This window comes from Oncorhynchus masou, chromosome 18 (assembly GCF_036934945.1).
Source record: "Oncorhynchus masou masou isolate Uvic2021 chromosome 18, UVic_Omas_1.1, whole genome shotgun sequence".
Classification (NCBI taxonomy): domain Eukaryota; kingdom Metazoa; phylum Chordata; class Actinopteri; order Salmoniformes; family Salmonidae; genus Oncorhynchus; species Oncorhynchus masou.
This window is the reverse complement of record NC_088229.1, coordinates 21,603,016-21,621,284: the sequence shown is the minus strand read 5'-3', so window position 1 is coordinate 21,621,284 and position 18,269 is coordinate 21,603,016. Positions and strand designations below refer to the sequence as shown.

At 42.6% G+C, this 18,269-nt stretch overlaps 3 protein-coding genes across 4 annotated transcripts in view; 1 reads left to right on the top strand and 2 right to left on the bottom strand.

The window, feature by feature from the left end:
- Positions 1–347: 347 nt before the first annotated feature.
- Positions 348–2,236, top strand: LOC135504207 (peptidyl-prolyl cis-trans isomerase FKBP1A-like). Its single transcript, XM_064922561.1, has 5 exons — positions 348–446; positions 562–609; positions 1,122–1,234; positions 1,437–1,612; positions 1,799–2,236. The coding sequence occupies exons 1-4, from the start codon at positions 359–361 to the stop codon at positions 1,563–1,565; spliced, it is 378 nt and encodes a 125-aa protein (XP_064778633.1). The 5' UTR covers positions 348–358; the 3' UTR covers positions 1,566–1,612; positions 1,799–2,236.
- A 903-nt stretch (positions 2,237–3,139) lies between these two features.
- LOC135504206 (syntaphilin-like) lies at positions 3,140–8,495 on the bottom strand. 2 transcript variants are annotated; one of them, XM_064922559.1, is made up of 5 exons: positions 8,376–8,495; positions 6,764–6,878; positions 6,420–6,554; positions 5,916–6,065; positions 3,140–5,624 (listed from the first exon to the last, which is right to left on the bottom strand). In XM_064922559.1, exons 2-5 carry the CDS (start codon positions 6,805–6,807, stop codon positions 4,364–4,366), a joined length of 1,590 nt encoding a protein of 529 aa, XP_064778631.1. In that variant the 5' UTR covers positions 6,808–6,878; positions 8,376–8,495; the 3' UTR covers positions 3,140–4,363. The 2 variants fall into 2 exon arrangements, with proteins under 2 accessions (XP_064778631.1, XP_064778632.1); XM_064922560.1 differs by having other exon boundaries at positions 6,764–6,854.
- Positions 8,496–9,847: 1,352 nt separating this feature from the next.
- Positions 9,848–18,269, bottom strand: part of LOC135503652 (double-strand-break repair protein rad21 homolog) — an 11,657-nt gene continuing 3,235 nt past the window's right edge. Inside the window, exons 4-13 of the mRNA XM_064921807.1 lie at positions 15,361–15,464; positions 15,108–15,215; positions 14,880–14,984; positions 13,904–14,041; positions 13,451–13,680; positions 11,557–11,644; positions 11,246–11,394; positions 10,979–11,092; positions 10,334–10,422; positions 9,848–10,019 (exon numbers count right to left, since the gene is read on the bottom strand). Of these exons, the coding sequence (XP_064777879.1) occupies positions 9,848–10,019; positions 10,334–10,422; positions 10,979–11,092; positions 11,246–11,394; positions 11,557–11,644; positions 13,451–13,680; positions 13,904–14,041; positions 14,880–14,984; positions 15,108–15,215; positions 15,361–15,464 (1,297 nt within the window). The remainder of the gene's footprint in view (positions 10,020–10,333; positions 10,423–10,978; positions 11,093–11,245; positions 11,395–11,556; positions 11,645–13,450; positions 13,681–13,903; positions 14,042–14,879; positions 14,985–15,107; positions 15,216–15,360; positions 15,465–18,269) is intronic.

The window sequence follows — 18,269 nt, the reverse complement described above, 5'->3', positions numbered from 1 at the left end:
TCTTTCATAATACATTTTACCGACACAAAAGGATGTCGAACGTACAAGTTATCTGTTGGCACTTATAACAAACGTCATGTTTGCATCACGGTTGTCTTATTATTTTTTTAATGGTATGGCATAACTAGATTGCAAACGTGGTTAATGACATCAACTTTAATTATTGTATCTTTCTAGAAATGTTTGATCGTCAACCAGTTGTTATTTTTATGTTATCATCATCTCCCTTGAAAAATGACACTACATCAATGTATATGCGACTAAAATATGACCAAGTAGGCATACACGAATTTTCATCATATAACTGGTATTGGCCATTTTATATTGCACCCCCCTCCCCCCTCCTTTCTTGAATTCAATGAGCTTGACTTCCAGTTTCCGTTTGCATTGTAGTGCGTCGGAGAGTAAAATGGGAGTAGAAATCGAGACCATAACCCCGGGTGATGGTAAGGACAAAACTGTAAATATTATTAAATTGGTCAAGAGGATGTTGCTAAATTCAAAATATTAAGTCGTTAACACAATATATAGCTAATTCTTTCAATTTCTTCCATCTTTTAGGACAGACATTTCCCAAAAAAGGACAGACATGCGTTGTGCATTATGTCGGTGAGTCAGCAAGCTAGCCACTAGCTTGATAGCTTAGCTAGCTATTGTCAGTTATCCACTTGCTTCGGCAACAAAGTACATGTTATTTATATAATGTGTGTAATCTGCCAAACTGATATTATCTCTCATAACTAACAATTAGTTCGACGCTTTGTTTAGCTAATTAAATAAAGTATTTTCTACGGTTAAAGTAGTTGTAACGTTACACCCTAGCTAAGCTAACGTTTGTAGCTAGTTGCCATACTACTACGTGCTAGCTAATTGACAGTTTTCTCAAATCAGTGAGCATGGATTTAATTAAGATTAATGTATCTTTAGCAAATAAGTTGGCTAGTTAGCCAGTAGCCGATAATGTTTGTCCAGGGGACTGTAATTAAATATTTTAATCCATGGATGCTAGTTAGCAATTTGGGAGGGGACAGAATGTAATTTAGTTACACGGCTGTATTTATTTAATTTTATTTAACTCGGCAAGTGTAACTAACGTTTATCTTCTCTCAATCCTATCGCAGGCTCACTGACTGATGGAACCAAGTTTGACTCTTCCCGGGACAGAGGCAAGCCTTTCAAGTTCAAGATTGGCAAGCAGGAGGTGATCCGTGGCTGGGAGGAGGGGGTTGGCCAGGTAAGAAGGGTCTCCTGGGTGTGTTTGCATTAGATATCCCCATTATTCTCTTGTACGATTGCACCACTTGTTTTAATAATTTAGAAAATCTAAAAATTGGCTTGTGGGTGATTTGCAAGGACACAAGCCATTATAGGGTTATATTAGTGGTGTCTCCGACAATAATACTATGACCTCTCTTTTTGTTTCACCTCCCCCACAGATGAGTGTGGGCCAGAGGGCAACTCTGACCTGCACGCCGGACTTTGCCTATGGCAGCAAAGGGCACCCTGGTATCATCCCACCCAACTCTACCCTCATCTTTGACGTGGAGCTGATGGGCCTGGAGTGATGTTTGTGTGCACTTACTACATGTTTAATTCCACTCAGATTTTCAGGGTGAGACAATTCTGCAGACAAATAGCCTGTTCAAATTGCACTACTACATTGTTGGAGTACATTATAGTTGTATGAGCTTAAGTGCTCATTGGTGTGTTTAACAAGCTTTGGTGCTCATCTCCCATAATCCCCTCGGTCGTGTCTGTTCTGTTAACCACAGAATTGCATCCCTGTCCCCTTCTACAGGTTGACTCCTATCTCGGGAACATGGATGAAAAGGCAAAAGGAAGATAAATGCACTTGACTCCTGTAAAAGACTCACATCTACAGCTTCACCACTTCACTCTCCTTTCCATTTATATTCAAATGTGTCACTTGCTTAAAATACTTATTCTTGATATATCTTGTAGTAGAACACCCTAACAAGTCATAGGCCATACCTTTCAGATGTCATGTCATTTTATTGTTATGTATGTTTTTATGGTCTTTTTTGTTGTGAAATTTGTAAGTCATACCTGCCATCAGGGGTAGGTACTGACACAATTTTGGATCAAGTATCATTATACAAATATTCAATTTGATCTCATTCTTGTGGCTCTGAGTGGCCTTGCTTTTCAGAAAATGTGTAATTGTGGACATGATAATCAAGGAAAAAAACTATGAATAAATGACTCCCCAAATGGATTGGATTAATGTAATTGGATTGCAGAAGTTTACTGAAATGAGATCCACCCAAAATGTTTTCCAAGTCAGCAATCAAGTTTTAGAGATATAACTTTCAAAATACATAAATACTGCTGGTATGATTGCTGACATTCAAAATCTTTTGGGACTACCAACAATGGACTAACAAATCTAACTAGTTTTTGGGTGGATTTTTTTTTTTTTTGTATTTGGTTAATATATATTTTCCCCAGTCATGTTGACTTTCTGAATTAAACACTGGAGACAGACAAGTGTGGCATATACTGTTGGTAAGGCCAAATATTACATGTGGAATTAAAGATGGTCATTGTTGTGCAGAACTTGCATGCCGGCAGGTGTAGTTGTCCTCTCAAGCAACAAAATGGGTGAATTTTCTATGGTATGTTTCAACAAAATTATCACCCTTTATCCCCCAGTAGGCTTGACCTTGTTCGGCCTGATTTCTCCAATTTTTCTTGTATCATTGATTTAATGCTGCACAGTATCTGACAACTGTATACCAATTATTTCTAGTGTTCTGAGAAGTGCTGAGGGCATATTTGAACACCATTAGTAATCACAAGGGAATGCAAAATAGAGACCCTTTGTTTTGGGCCAAATATCATTCACAGCATTATTCCATAATTGTACCATAAGATTTGTGAAGTTGCATAAGATTGTTTTCAGGGGATTAGTGAAGTGCTAAAAGCAGATTTGAAGGAACTTGTTCAGCAAGCTATGCATCTGTAAGATTAAATGTCCCCAAACACACAGTCAACTCTCACCCCATTGGTTGAAAACAATTGTTCCTCATCCCTAATGTATTTTTATTTCATATTGATTCCCAGGCATCTCTAATGCGTCTAATTCTCTCAGAGCACACTTCAATAGATGACACACAGACAAAGGCAACTTTCAGTTTATTTTCAAAGGGAAGAGGAAATACATCCAGAGCTATTTACACTTTGCATTCTACAGCTTTTTGTGCAATTTATCAACCCAAGTAAAGACATTCCATCATTGCTTTTTCTCATTGATATTGACTACTGAATTCGAATAATTGTTGTCAATGTAGCTTTAGCGGCACGATGTGGCTCAAAAGAAGACTGGCATGGTTAATTTTTGATGACATGCAAAGCCACTACAAACTTAGTAGTACAGTATAGTCCCAAAGGTGGGGAAAAAGTGCAATGTTTAAAACAAATATCTAGGCTAACTATTGATCATATTCTTAATATTGTAAATTGCGAAATTTAGTAAATGGTATATGTGCCTTAACAACAATAAATACCTAGCTGGCATTTTTTATGACTTACACTGCCATTCAGCATTTGCATGGATAGTGACAGTCTTATTCAGAATGTTTATCTTATCCTTGGACCATAAATAAAAATGAATGAAACCAGAAAAACTTTGGATCCCTGAAATGTAATAGAGAATCTATCTCTCAGTAGTTGTGCAAATGTGTATTTTTCTATCCTCTATTTTCTTGAGAAAAAAATAATAATTCAAAGACATTCAACTAGAACTCCTACTCAGATCCCTCATTCACTTAGCTCTAGAAAATAAAATGTTGCTGATGTTTCTAACAAGATGAACCATATTCACCCCAATTTCAAAGACAACACTAGAAGATTCATGGAGCATACATCAAAGTCTTCAAGGTTCAAATGTAGCAAGTCTGTTTAAAGTGAGGTAATGGCAAAAGGCTGAACATTTCTCAGGGTTACATGCAATGTACAGTTACGGGAGACACTGTAGACCCGTGTCAAAAAGTCCATTTAAGCAGGCTCATGCATTCCCCATCAAATCACTATTGCATTAGATTTTATTTGATAGCAAGGCATGATTACAAATCTAACAGAAACAGGCTTGAACTATACAATTAGCCTAATTCCTGTCTGCTGTAACCAATAAACAAAATTCACAAAGGTCAACTGCAATACAATCGGATAATGTAAATCTCAAGTTCATCCCCAAATCAGACGTGGTGGGTGGAGAATAAAAAGCAATAGGAGTTTAAGTCCAAATCAAAGTCGGTATAATTGCCTTTGTGGCTGTGGCTCGTAAGAGGTTGGGGTTGCATGGTTACTGTGAGGGGAGTCAGGGGGCTAAAGAGTAAAGTTGTCAGATATCGGTCGCCCCATTCATGCTTGTGGGTTCATGGCCCCGGCCACATCCCCTGCGTCGCAGAGAGTGAAGGGCCACAGCGCAGCAACCCCGTAGCAGAGAGCCAATGTGGTAGACAGGCATGACCTCCCGAGGGGCCCCATGGCACAGCCAGGCCACTGTCGGCACTACCGGCATGGCCACCGCCAACAGGTCCACCAGGAAGTATCGGCTCCAGAAGTTCCGCTGGGGAGCCCCCTCCTCCCCCTCTTCCCCTTCCACAACAATTTCACCTTCAACTTCAACAGCCTCCTCCTTCTCCATCACTGTCACGCTCCCTTGCCTCTCTAGTGAATACAATGACACAGGCTTGGGCTGGCAGGTTTGGGCCACTGTTGGCATTATTGTCATCTCCACTGGGCCATCTGGAGGCAGCGGTTCTAGGTTGTAGGAGAACTGGGGAGGAGGGGAGGAAGACAAGAAGGGAGGAAACGGTTGTTGTTCAGAGAAGGCTGGGGTGATGTCGGTTGTTGCCAGGGAGATGATGCTTAGCTCTTCTCCCCCTCCTTCCTCTGAGGCCCAGGTCATGGTGGGGCTGCAGGCCTGGGATCGGACCTCTGGTTTCACATCTGTCATGGGGGCAGCAACAGCCGCTGCCATTGCAGCCGGGGGCTCCTCCTGAGGGAGGTGCAGGAAGAGGTGGTGATGCGGGAGGCAGGTGTGTCCGCTGCACCTGCAGCTGTTACCTAGGGAATGGCAGGAGTGGGAGACGGGCAGGACAGCCCCCCCGCTGTACAGTCTCTCGTAGGTGGAGGAGTGTGGCATGGTGGAGGAGAAGGGGCCACGGGCGGAGACGACTGGGTTTTGTTCTGACAGAAGGGCTGCTTCCAGGAGCAGGTGGGTCCGTCCCCCTTCTGCTCGTGCCGCTGCACGCAGGTCAGGCCCTGGGACGTTTCCGTTGCGGTCCAGATGCAGGCCCTCACTGCTCAGCCGTGTGTAAGTGGTGCTGCGGTTCAGGGTGCTGGCTGGGGAGCAACCACAGGAGCGGGACTTGACTGGTCTGGGTCCCTGCGGTGAAAGGTATGGCTTTTGGTTGTGGGGGGATTTTTCTGGGGTGCCGAGATTTGATCGTACTGTCTCCACAACCTCATGTAGGTGCTGGATCTCCCTGCGCGCCTCCTTTAGAGCAAGCTGGGCCTCCACACGATGACACTCCTCCTCTATCCAGTCCTCTTGCATCCGACACAGCTGGGTCCTCATCTCAGTTATCTCATTGTCCCTGAGAGAGAGAAGGAGAGAGGGGGAGGGGTTTGAGGATATGAGGGCTTCCCAAGGAAAAGTAATCAATGTGTGGTTTGCCTTGAGAGGCATGAGAAGTCTGAGATACAATCCCAGTTTCTGTAGTGAAATGGAAGACCATTATTGATGTTGCTATTTTTGGAGTCATAGTGTGGTTAAATGCAACCCAAGAGCTGGGTTGTGAATGAGACACTTCTATTGGCCATTAGATCTGAAGTATCACATTGATCAGGAACATTCTGCTTGTCACAACGCATCCCTCCGGACTCACCTGTGCTGCAGTATCTCAACATTCTCCCTTAGCCTGGCTCGCAGGTGTCTGATACACACCTCCTTCTGCTGCAGGGGTGTGAGGTACTGCTCTGGTGTGGGGGGACGGATCCCATGGTTATCACTGCAGGTGGTGTGCTTCGTCTGACACCTAGGTTTGCATAGGGGTGTGAAGGAGAGTGTATAGTGATTACCAGTTATGCGTCAGAGATCAATCATCAGATAAAAATTGCCATCATAACAGAGGCTGAGGAAGAGGCTAGAAGATATCAGTGGGGTCTTTCGGTTTTTAAAATAAATTATGAATCTCAAAACTACATGAAATGCTTTCCCCCCTTTTATTGCAAGGCAGATGCTACACCTTTTTCTGAAAACATTTGCTTGGTATTCTTCTGAATCATTTTTATTGCATGATATTTTGGGCTCAACCTTAAAAAAAACAATTCCTAAAACAAATCTGTGTTTGCTTGTGTCTTGCATATGATGTACAGATGCTGTGTCTTACCTGGGTGTGCCAGGGTATGTCCGGGCTGTAGGACTACCCTCACTAGCCCTGCCAGGATAAGTGTTGGTGGGGTAAGTGTTGGTATTGGAGGCATTGCTATGGGAATGGCGCCCACTGCTAGTAGCCACTGACCGCCTGTAACAGAGAGGCTACGTTAATGTTACACATTGATGAGACTCTTATCTTCAGTCAAAAACATTAAGAAAACAAACAAAATCAATGGATTGCTTCAAAAACTCACTCACTATACATGTGGTACTATATTACCCTAACATTTTCATACATCATCACTTGGGATCATCACACAGCAAAAAAATAATAGCGAGAGAAGGCAGCAGCAGTACCTGCGCTGACCTGCAGAGGGCTTCCGACTGGGCGGGAGTGACATGGGTGTGGACCACCACTATCGCTCTGCTGCTGGCTTCAAGATGAAGTCTAGGAAGATGGTTTACAGTTGGACTGTACAATACATAATGTACAAAGATAGAGAAAACAGAATGGACGTAGACAGGAGATAATCCATTAAAAACGAACATAGAAAAGCAATCCATTTTGTTGACATTTCCTCTCCCCACCAGATACCACTTTTAATCCCTGGGCAAGGACATAATCCTATGTCATGGTCTCAAACTGTGTATTAAAAAAACACATTCATCATAAGATAATGTTTTTTTTTTTGGAGGGGGGTGTTGTAGGCCTACTGTTGTGGCCCTGACTGCCCTGCATGTTAGGAGCCCATTGATGAGTAAACCAGTCTGGCCATCAGGAGCCCTTCAACAGATAAAGAAGCCTTTCACAGGACAGACCAGGGCAGAGACAGGGCATTCTGTGAGTCCATCGCCCATCTCACTGCTGCACAACCCATCCCTGGTAACCACAGACAGCCGGGAATAAACAGAGGAAAAATCCAATGAACCAAGAGCCAAAAATAACAAAACAAACCCAGACCAGTTGGTACAGAAACAAGTGTTGTGCAAACAGATTTGCAGCATCAGCACATCTGTGGCTGACTGAGCTGAGCAGCCTAGCTCAAACAATAATAGAGCAAAAAAAGTATGATCAAAGAGAAAATCTCTGCTGAGCACAAAGCAGCTCAGAGATACAAAGACATGGCATGTCTGTGATATGCCATGTGATATGGTTGTCTACTGTCACTGTGCCAATGGGACATTTGAGGACACAGTACAATTGATCAATACAGGAAAGCATGGGAGAGCCAGGGATCACAACTACGCCTACCCTACTGTGGATAATGTAGAGCCTCTGCACAACAGGTGGTGGGTCAAGCAATGTACTTCTTATGTAATTGTGAGCAGCAGCAGACGGCATAACTGGGTTGTAGGATGAGGGCGAATTAACGGGAATCAGGTTTAATGTTGGCTGATCATTTGATTCACATTAATGCCACCAACCCAGGTTTCTGGGAAATTACTGAATAAGGTTGAGCATGGTGCTTTACGTCATCTGTACAATGCAGAAGGGCAAGGAGCGCTGTACAGGCTATTCGCTCATGAACAAACTGAACATTACCACTACAATTGGCAATATTTTAATCAATGTCTTCTTTTCCTATAGACGCGTACGCTGTTGATGAATGGGCAAGACGCAGAAAGCCATTAGCACTAAAAATATCAGTTGCATCTCCGTGCGTCACTACGAGAGACATTGACATTATAGAAAACAACTACTATACCATAGATTATATGCCAGTGCATATCGAAAAGCAAAATCCTACCAGCCAACATCACTTTCCGGTGAACACAAACATTCCATCCAACGTTTGGAATCTTCGGGACGAGGCAGAAATAGGTGACAATCGAATTTAGCCCTGGCTGTGCCCTACATAGGCTACTGGGATTCAATACACCAGCCTCCTCTCTGATGCAGCGATTACCTGACTCTGTGATCTCTGACATAACAGTACACTAACAAGATGATACGATTCCCAACATTTACCATTTTTGCAGGCCGATAAATAGTCCTACATCGTGGAGTAGAATATGTCCCCTCCGGACTTGTGTATGGACGCTTGAGAACCGTCACCAGTGGCAAGTAGATGGTTACTGTGCTGCTGATGAGAGTCCATGCCGGGAGCCACCTGTGTGAAGCTAGCCACAATAGCGAAATTTGCTGTTCGCCTTCAAAATAAAAGTTCCCCATTGTTATTCAAACGTAACAGTGGAATCACGCAATAATTGCACTAATGCTAAACAAGGTCGGAATGTTATTATATAAATTCAACAAGACAGTAATTAAAAATACTCAGTGATATCCAAGGATAACAATTCTGACGTTTACACAAATAGCGTCATAGGTCATACTAAGGAACTTCAAATGTGGGAAATCACTTCAATATTCAGCCTATTGTGAGTAATGAACATTCATATTGCGATGTACAGCCTTACCTATGGCTCTTCAGTCCATGAAATGGGGTATTAGCCTTTTATTTTGAAGGTAAACCTCAAATTCCACGATTGTGGCTAATCCTTACTGTGGCTATCTTCACACAGGTCTGAGAACCTGCTACGAAGATATTTTGGTAATTACGTACAATGCATCGGATTCTCGTAAAGACACAATGAATCATGGCGCACCATTCGGCAATTATCTAACACATACCGATGGTGGGGCATCTGGGGATGGTCTGATGGTAGTATCTTGCCAACATGTTTATTTACAAGGGGCATGGGTGTTTGGAACCAAAAATGTATCAGGCCAGGGCAACAGTGTTGTATGTAGATGTGTAATGAAATAAGATTCATTAAAATAATTTCCATTGTATCCTCATTACTCTTCAACGTATTAGCTCAACATCCTTCTATGGTGAACTTCTACTTCTTTTAATTGAGACTTGAAATACATACTTTACAAACATTGAAGAAGGCTGCTCATACATTTCATTGAATAAAATTCACTGTTATACTTACAGATCATTAAGAATAAAAACAATTCCTTAATTAAAAACACTGAACTAAAACTACCCTTATTAAATTACTGAAATTGATAAATCCAACAAATCCTAGTCTGTCAGTATAATGAACAATAACAAAGTAAAGTAAACCTAAAGCTCCTGAACAAAACAACAACAGAACATTCCAAAACATTTACTCTGACCCAATGAGACAAATCAGATGTTAACCCTGTCCAAATTATGTCTTGTAGCAGGCCCTGCTTTCTCACAAAGGGAATGACTTGGGTCTGGGTCCTGGAGATTCATAGAGGTGACATAACAATCTCATTAGTGCTGGATATCACAACTCAGTGTGATAAATATTATCCAAATAATATTTATTGGTGTAATCAGTTCTTAATTAGTGTCCATGCTATGAGACGTATGACCAGGGTGTCTAGACCGCTGGAGTTTTGTGCAGTTATTGACAGATAGCAGTGAGTCTATGAACGAGGCACAATTAGCAGGTGTCTTCACCTTAGAACCTGAGTCCAGGTGTGGCTATAATGTCAGCATAAGGCTCGCTCTGGTGCAGGTCCAGGGCCTGCTGTTTCTTCAGTACCAGGAGGCAAAAGAAGGTAGCCGAGGCCTGGGAGCGACTGTTCCTCTCACACAGCATCTGCAGGCTGAACATGGCGTTGCTTCTGCTGCTCTGAATCTGTTTAGGGATGACATCAGGACAACATAGAAACATCTGAATTTTGTTTATAGGGGATAGGTCAGTTACAGATTGATTATATAAAGGATAAATGTCAGAAAAGCAGGGAAAATCCCATCCCAGTTTGTTATAACACAACACACAATCGCACATTGCAGCAATTTCATTTCCACCAACTGTCCCCTAATCATGCCCTTTAATCTTTTAAATCCGTCATCTGTGATTCGGTGGATTTCTGGGTCTGATTGTAATCAAGCTAGCAAGCTGACAAAGGGTAAGAATGGATGCCCTGCTGCATAGGGGTACTGAGTTCTTACTTTGAGAGCGTTTAGTAATTTCTGAGCTCGGCTGGTCATCCTCCTCTCCTCAAAGTCATCCCGGCTGTCCACCATAGACTGTAGTGTGGTATAACAACACATTACAGAGTGTACCTCACATCACACCACACTATTTATTTTACCAATTTTTTGTTATATCCAATTGGTAGTTACAGTATTGTCCCATCGCTGCAACTCCCCTACAGACTCCAGAGAGGCAAAGGTCGAGAGCCATGCGTCCTCCGGAACACGACCCTGCCAAGCCGCACTGCTTCTTGACACAGTGTTTGCTTAACCCGGAGGACAGCCACACCAATGTGTCAGAGGAAACACTGTCCAGCTGGCGACCGAAATCAGCTTGTAGGCGCCCGGCCCACCAAAAGGAGGAGTTGCTAGAGTGTGATGGGACAAGGAAATCCCGTCCGGCCAAACACTCCCATGACCCGGACGCCGCTGGGCCAATTGTGCGCCACCTCATGGGTCTCCCGGTCACGGCTGGCTGTGACACAGCCAGGGATCAAACCCGGGTCTGTAGTAACGCCTTATAACGCTACGCCAATCAGGAGGCCCCGTTTGTGCTTTTATGTGTGTAAGCGTGTGAGTATGTGTGTGTATTCAATGCATGTGAAAGAACCTGTGTGTTCCATGTCACATTCGATGGTGTTTCCCTCTCCATTCCAGAAGGATGAACATGCATGGAATCCTCCGAAGGAAGCTCAGGGTGAGAAACCTCAAATCTACTCTCATCCTGAGACAAGAAAAATAGAGAAAAGGAGAAAGGTGGAACAAGGAATGTTGCCAGAAAAAGTTATAGACAATGGGAAAACCCGGTTGAATAAATATATAAACACTTTTTAATGGTGAAAAAAATCTTATCTAGTGTTCATGTTGAACTCTTTACATGTACTGTGTCCCAGACGTCCTCAGGTGGGTTGTCAGTCCCATTGTGGTGCAGAGGAGTGAGCTCCACATTGTGTCCCATTCTCTCAGGATCCATAGTCTCATGCAGGACACTGAACTCACTGGGCAGGTCGCTCACGTCGCTTTCCACTATATACACACATATAAAATTAATAAACCCAAATAGGAAACATAACAGTTCAAAGGTAATATGAAATTCAATTCTCCCAATTTCATAAAATGTAATGACTTGTATTCTCAGACGATCATTTCTATAACATGGTGTTGCTCTGTGTGAATATGACCTCCTACCCTCATGTCTCTCCTGTCTCTTCTCTTCACGGTCATCTTCATTGCCAACTCGATTTGTTTTCCCCCAAAACACATCACTGGAATAGAGCTGCAGAGGTAGAATGGGGGCAGTTGTTGAAACAAAATGCACTGCTTCTATACATAACTGTGAACTCAATTTCCTCACTTAAGTATGGAATCCAACATTTATATATTGAAGGGTTGACTTAAGTGGAACAACATTCTTAAGCTAAATGTGTACTTTTTAGTATAACAGATGATAGGAAGGCCAAGAAGATCAACAGGGACCTCAGCCACCCGAGCCACAGCCTGTTCACCCCGCTACCATCCAGAAGGTGAGGTCAGGACATGTGCATCAAAGCTGGGACCGAGACGGAAAAACAGCTTCTACCTCAAGGTCAGCAGACTGTTAAATAGTCACCACTTGCCGGCGTTCGCCCAGTACCCTGCCCTGAACTTTAGTCGCTGTCACTAGCCGGCTACCACCGGGTTACTCTACCCTTCACCTTAGAGGCTGCTGCCCTATGTACATAGTCACGGAACATTGGTTCCTCAAGATTGTGTAACTGATTCAGGCTTGTAGGCCTCCTTGCGCGCACTTGCTTTTTCAGTTCTGCCCAAAAACATTCTATAGGATTGAGGTCAGGGCTTTGTGATGGCCACTCCAATATCTTGACTTTGTTGTCCTTAAGCCATTTTGCCCCAACTTTGGAAGTATGCTTGGGGTGCTAAATGACTTAAATGTAAATGTCATTGTCCATTTGGAAGACCCATTTGCGACCAAGCTTGAACTTCCTGACTGATGTCTTGAGATGTTGCTTCAATATATCCACAGAATTTTCCTACCTCATGAAGCCATCTATTTTGTGAAGTGCACCAGTCCCTCCTACAGCAAAGCACCCCCACTACATGATACTGCCACCCCCATGCTTCACGGCTTGGATGGTGGTCTTCAACTTGCAAGCCTCCCCCTTTTTCCTCACAACACAACAGTGGTCATTATGGCCAAACAGTTCTATTTTTGTTTCATCAGACCAGAGGACATTTCTCCCAAAAGTACGATCTTTGTCCCCATGTGCAGTTGCAAACCGTAGTCTGGCTTTTTTATGGCGGTTTTGGAGCAGTGGCTTCTTCCTTGCTGAGTGGCCTAACAGGTTAAGTCGATATAGGACTCGTTTTACTGTGGATATAGATACTTTTCTACCTAATAGCTCTAGCATCTTCACAAGGTCCTTTGCTGTTGTTCTGGGATTGATTTGCACTTTTCGCACCAAAGTACAATAATCTCTAGGAGACAGAACGCGTCTCCTTCCTGAGCTTAGTGTATGTAAACTTCTGACCGCTGGAATTGTGATACAGTGAATTATAAGTGAAATAATCTGTCTGTAAACAATTGTTGGAAAAATTACTTGTGTCATGCACAAAGTAGATGTCCTAACCGACTTGCCAAAACTATAGTTTGTTAACAAGAAATTTGTAGAGTGGTTGAAAAACGAGTTTTAATGTACGTAAACTTCCGACTTCAACTGTATATACTGTATTCTAATCAAGGCCTATCCTATTTAACTATTGTTGTACATATATTATTTTTCAAATATACTACATATTCTATTCATATGCTGTTCATATTGTATATACATGCCATCACATACAGTATATATATTTATACTCCGGACACTGGCATTGCTCGTCTTAATATTTATATATTTCTTAATTCCATTCTTTTCCTTTTTAGATGTGTGTGTATTGTTGTGTAATGTTAGATATTACTGCACTGTTGGAGCTATAAACGCAAGCTGCTAAATATGTGTTTGCAACCAATACAATTTGACTTGATTAAAGGTAAATATGTCAACCTATGATGGGACATATGTTGATTTCACACCCTGCTTACCTGTTGAAGGTGTGGATGAATGACATGGGCACAGAGGTGACTGAAGAGCATGTCCACCCCTCCACTCTCTTTCCATTGCATGAGTTGGTGGGTGGGTGGGGCTATATCCAGTGGGGCAGTGAGGTCTGAATAGTCAGTGAGCTGCTCCCTGATGGCCTGGTTGGACAGCTCCTTGGCCTGGTCCACCACCAGTCTCCTTCTCCTCTTCCCCTTCTTCCTCTCTAAGGTCGCTAAGGACAAATGTTAACTCTAATGGCTTACCTTACCTGTGCTTTTCACACTTGCGAGTTTCTACCACAGATAATAAGTAAGAAGGTAATGTGTTACTTATGGCTTTGATATATGATATAGGTTGTGTCCAGTTAGATAATTGTGTTTGAGGGACAGTAAGTGTGCTTCGGAGAATGGCCTTGTGGTGTCAAGATGTTGCTTGTTAGGCAGGTAAATATTTACGGGTCACAGCGACAGGCTCCAGAGCGAAGCCCTCCTCCTCATTGACCAACAGAGTCGTCTCATTCAGGACAGGTGTTGTCTCATTCAGGACAGGGTTATCCTCCTCCATGGGTACAGATGTAGGAGAGTCTGGACGACCTGCAATGCAGGGTTGTGGAATAAAGGGCATGCTGTCTCAGTCTACTATTGTGATAACATAAAGTAGACACGGACAGCATACAATTGATTAATATTTCACTGTATAACACAATAATGATAAAGCACCCAATTTTGGGAAAAGTTTCAAGAACGGAAAAATCCAATTTACTCCCTGCAAAATTCACAGCAAAGTGGAATTAGCACATGAATAATGAAATTATAATTTTCCAGTATGCGTTGCCTCTTGCTGTGAGAGAGGGTGCTTCAATGCTTGCACAAAGTATAACCACAGAGATTCTAAACCCAGAGGCGCAACATCGCAAGACTTCTGGGAACACCTCTGAGAACACTGGTGAAACAGACCAAGCAGACCAGGCTGGGGTTTGAGAAGTCAATGAGAGAAGAGAAAAATTATTCCTTAGTTGTACATTTTCCTCAAAATTAAAAGTCACAACCTAGATTTGAGCCTATGTCCAGTAGTTAAAAAAGTTATTACTACAACCTCGTTAAAAGTATCAAACTGACACGTTTTCATTTTTGTCAAAAACAACTTTACATCAAAGGAACTACTCATGCAGTTCGGCACAAGCCGATTGTTAGACCCGGTGACGTGTTTCTGCGCATGAGCTTAGCTAGCAAACGACGCCATGACATCGCCTACAAGCGCTACCGGGGATATCTATTGGAGAAGCAGTTTCTGCTTATCTTCATACCTTACTGTCTTTGGTAGTCTCATACAGATGAAGACCCCTTCATACGAATCTACAATTACACTGAATATTTAGACAGGGTATAAAGTTTCCTAAAAGACTACCAAAATAAACACACACAAAATCACCTTCTTGGTTAATGTTCATGGGGGCAATCTCTGGCATCACATTTTGTGGTTCGGCTGGGAAAAGGTCCATCAAAAAAGCATTCTCACTGGAACTGGCCATGAAGTCTATTCGGGATTTGAAAAGGGGTTTGAGACATTGCATAGGTTTGCCTTTGAAACATTCTTGATGTGTTCAGATATGTTATCTTCAAGTGAATCCGCTGCTAAAAATCCAGGTCGGGACATTACCCAAGATGTCAATGCCTTTGTCCTCATCGCCAAAAGCATCTCCGTGCTGGGCCAGGCTCAGGAAACTCACATCTAACATGCCGCCTTGGTGAGGCTGGGTCTCATCACCTACAAATATTAGAAACAGCTTAAGTCAGAGTAAGTTACTGACAGAAATGTGAGTGAAGGAGAGAAAGGTGGGCTATGGTGAGAAGGAAAATAACATTGAAAGAGACACAGGCAGGCACTGTAGAGTAGCAACCCTAATCCTTACCAAAGTCATCAAATGTGAGAAAGCTATTTCCAAAATCCTCTTTGAGGGTGATGTCCTCTGTTCGGCACTGATTCAGTAAAAAATGGTCCACAACACCTATGGCACTAGGGTCAGAGAGGGGAGAGAAAATAAATTACTTTTCAATATAAACATCATAAATACTGCTACGTGAAGCTTCCACACCACCATGGTCTATTGAATATAGGGATGCTCGATATATCGGTGAACATATATCTGCAAATGTCTAGTTTAAAGCCGATGTGCAAAACCGATGTCAAAGCTGACATCATACCCATATAAAGTAAGTACATGACTAATGACACCACGTAAAATTTTGCGCTACACGTGCAACAAAGCATTCCTAACCTAGCCCACGATGTCTGCTGTGTGGATCGAGCAGTCAACAAGCCGAGCAGTCATTATGAAAGAGTAGAACATTTTCAACAAGACAACTCAAAAGGCGAAGTCCATTAAAGCCAAGATAATGGAATTCATTGACCTTGACAATCACCCGTTCTCTGTCATGGGTGATGTTGGCTTGCCGTACTGGAATTACACAGTAATAGCATCACTGCTGTTAGCTTCACGACAAACTGTCATATTATGGAATGCCATTTGGGTCTTTTAAGTGTCAAAAAAATACAGTAGCACTGTCAAAGCTGTACAAAAAAAGTCTGCAAACAAGCAAACACCGGCCATGAACGATGCGTTTACAATACCGCGTTGGTAATAAAGCATCATTTGTTCGACCGTAACTTCTGGTGTAGCTAGCTTTAGCTTGGTACCTAGCTAGCACCAATACAACCAGCCTGAAAACAATTACCAGTAGAAACTGCAGTCGTTTTCATTATTCTTAGCAATGATTTAGGAATCCTTGTGAGTAAGTTTATGCTAGGTTGCCACTTGTTGTTCGCCTATTGAAATTGAACTTCAATTCATGCAAATAAATAAACTCAGCAAAAAGAGAAACGTCCCTTTTCCTGGAACCTGTCTTTTAAAGATAATTCGTAAAAATCCAAATAACTTCACAGATCTTAATTGTAAAGGGTTTAAATACGGTTCCCCATGCTTGTTCAATGAACCATAAACAATTAATGAACATGCACCTGTGGCACGGTCATTATGACACTAACAGCTTACAGAAGGTAGATAATTAAGGTCACAGTTATTAAAACTTAGGACACTAAAGGGGCCTTTCTACTGACTCTGAAAAACACCAAAAGAAAGATGCCCAGGGTCCCTGCTCATCTGCGTGAATGTGCCTTAGGCATGCTGCAAGGAGGCATGAGGACTGCATGTGGCCAGGTCAATACATTGCAATGTCCTGACTGTGAGACGCCTAAGACAGCGCTACAGGGAGACAGGACGGACAGTTGCTCGTCCCAACAGTGGCAGACCACGTTTAACAACACCTGCACAGGATCGGTACATCCAAACAACACACCTGTTGGACAGGTACAGTATGGCAACAATAACTGCCCGAGTTACACCAGGAATGCACAATCCCTCCATCAGTGCTCAGACTGTCCGCAATAGGCTAAGAGATGCTGGACTGAGGGCTTGTAGGCCTGTTGTAAGGCAGGTCCTCACCAGACATCACCGGCAACAACGTTGCCTACGGGCACAAACCCACCATCGATGGACCAGACAGGACTGGCAAAAAGTGCTCTTCACTGACGAGTTGCGGTTTTGTCTCACCAGGGTGTTGGTCGGATTCGCGTCTATCGTCGAAGGAATGAGTGTTACACTGAGGCCTGTACTCTGGAGCGGGATCGATTTGGAGGTGGAGGGTCCGTCTTGGTCTGGGGCGGTGTGTCACAGCATCATCGGACTGAGCTTGTTGTCATTGCAGTCATGCAAATTAATACAAATAGTAGATTATACCATACTTTTATTTTGAAGACTAACCGCAAAGTCCACTATTGTGGCCACCAGGATTAATACAGCTGGTGGCCACACCAGATACTGACTGTTACTTTTGATTTTGACCCCCCTTTGTTCAGGGACACATTATTCCATTTCTGTAGTCACATGTCTGTGGAACTTGTTCAGTATATGTCTCAGTTGCTGAATCTTGTTATGTTCATACAAATATTTACACATGTTAAGCTTGCTGGAAATAAATGCAGTTGACAGTGAGAGGACGTTTCTTTTTTGTTTAGTTTAGCTAGCCAGCTACTTAACCTTGTTGCCCAAAGCTAACATTATAAGCAGCCAGCTAGCTTCATCTGGCTGGTGAGGCTGACCGGGTTATGTGTTGTGAAGCTAGCCACAATAAGGATCACGCACAATAGTGGAATTTGCGGTTTGCCTTCAAAATAAAAGCATGTCATTGACAGTGATGCAAATGAATACAAATAGTAGAATTATAACATACTTTTATTTTGAAGACTAACCGCAAAGTCCACTATTGTGGATAATCCTTATTGTGGATAGCTTCACCTAGATGGGTCAGAACACCATTATTCAAATAAGAACAGTCTTATAAATTAGGGTTTATTTTGGTTGACACCTAGCTATATAGTTAGCTAGCTAACTATAGCTACTGAAACAGAGTATGTAGTTTTGCTATGTTTTTGGCGAAGAACATTGTTTGCATCCATGAGCTAGCTTTTTTTATGACCAGCACTGTATAACCAGTTGCGAGACAACTTTACCAGCATCATAGCATACGTATCGATGAATCGTTGGAACATATGAAATACGAGTGATAGTTATTACACATTGATTACACTACGTAAAAAAATTATGAAAGCGTTAAATGTGATGTGTGATGTGCAATCATATTCAGGTCCTGATTGGTCAACAAGTGTTATTTGACACGCAAAGACCCAAACGGCGTTCCATAGAAATCCTGGTTGAGAATGAAACGACTGAATGAATTAACAACGAAACAGCACAGCAAGTAA

Excerpts from the sequence above, each read along its gene's own strand:
- LOC135504206 (XM_064922559.1), bottom strand. The coding sequence starts at position 6,807 with ATGTCACTCCCGCCCAGTCGGAAGCCCTCTGCAGGTCAGCGCAG. Across the intron at positions 6,066-6,419 it reads ACATACCCTGGCACACCCAG|GTGTCAGACGAAGCACACCA; the intron begins GTAAGACACAGC and ends ATGCAAACCTAG. Across the intron at positions 5,625-5,915 it reads GTTGAGATACTGCAGCACAG|GGACAATGAGATAACTGAGA; the intron begins GTGAGTCCGGAG and ends TCTCTCTCTCAG.
- LOC135504207 (XM_064922561.1), top strand. The coding sequence starts at position 359 with ATGAGCTTGACTTCCAGTTTCCGTTTGCATTGTAGTGCGTCGGAGAGT. Across the intron at positions 447-561 it reads GACCATAACCCCGGGTGATG|GACAGACATTTCCCAAAAAA; the intron begins GTAAGGACAAAA and ends TCCATCTTTTAG. Across the intron at positions 1,235-1,436 it reads GGGAGGAGGGGGTTGGCCAG|ATGAGTGTGGGCCAGAGGGC; the intron begins GTAAGAAGGGTC and ends CCTCCCCCACAG.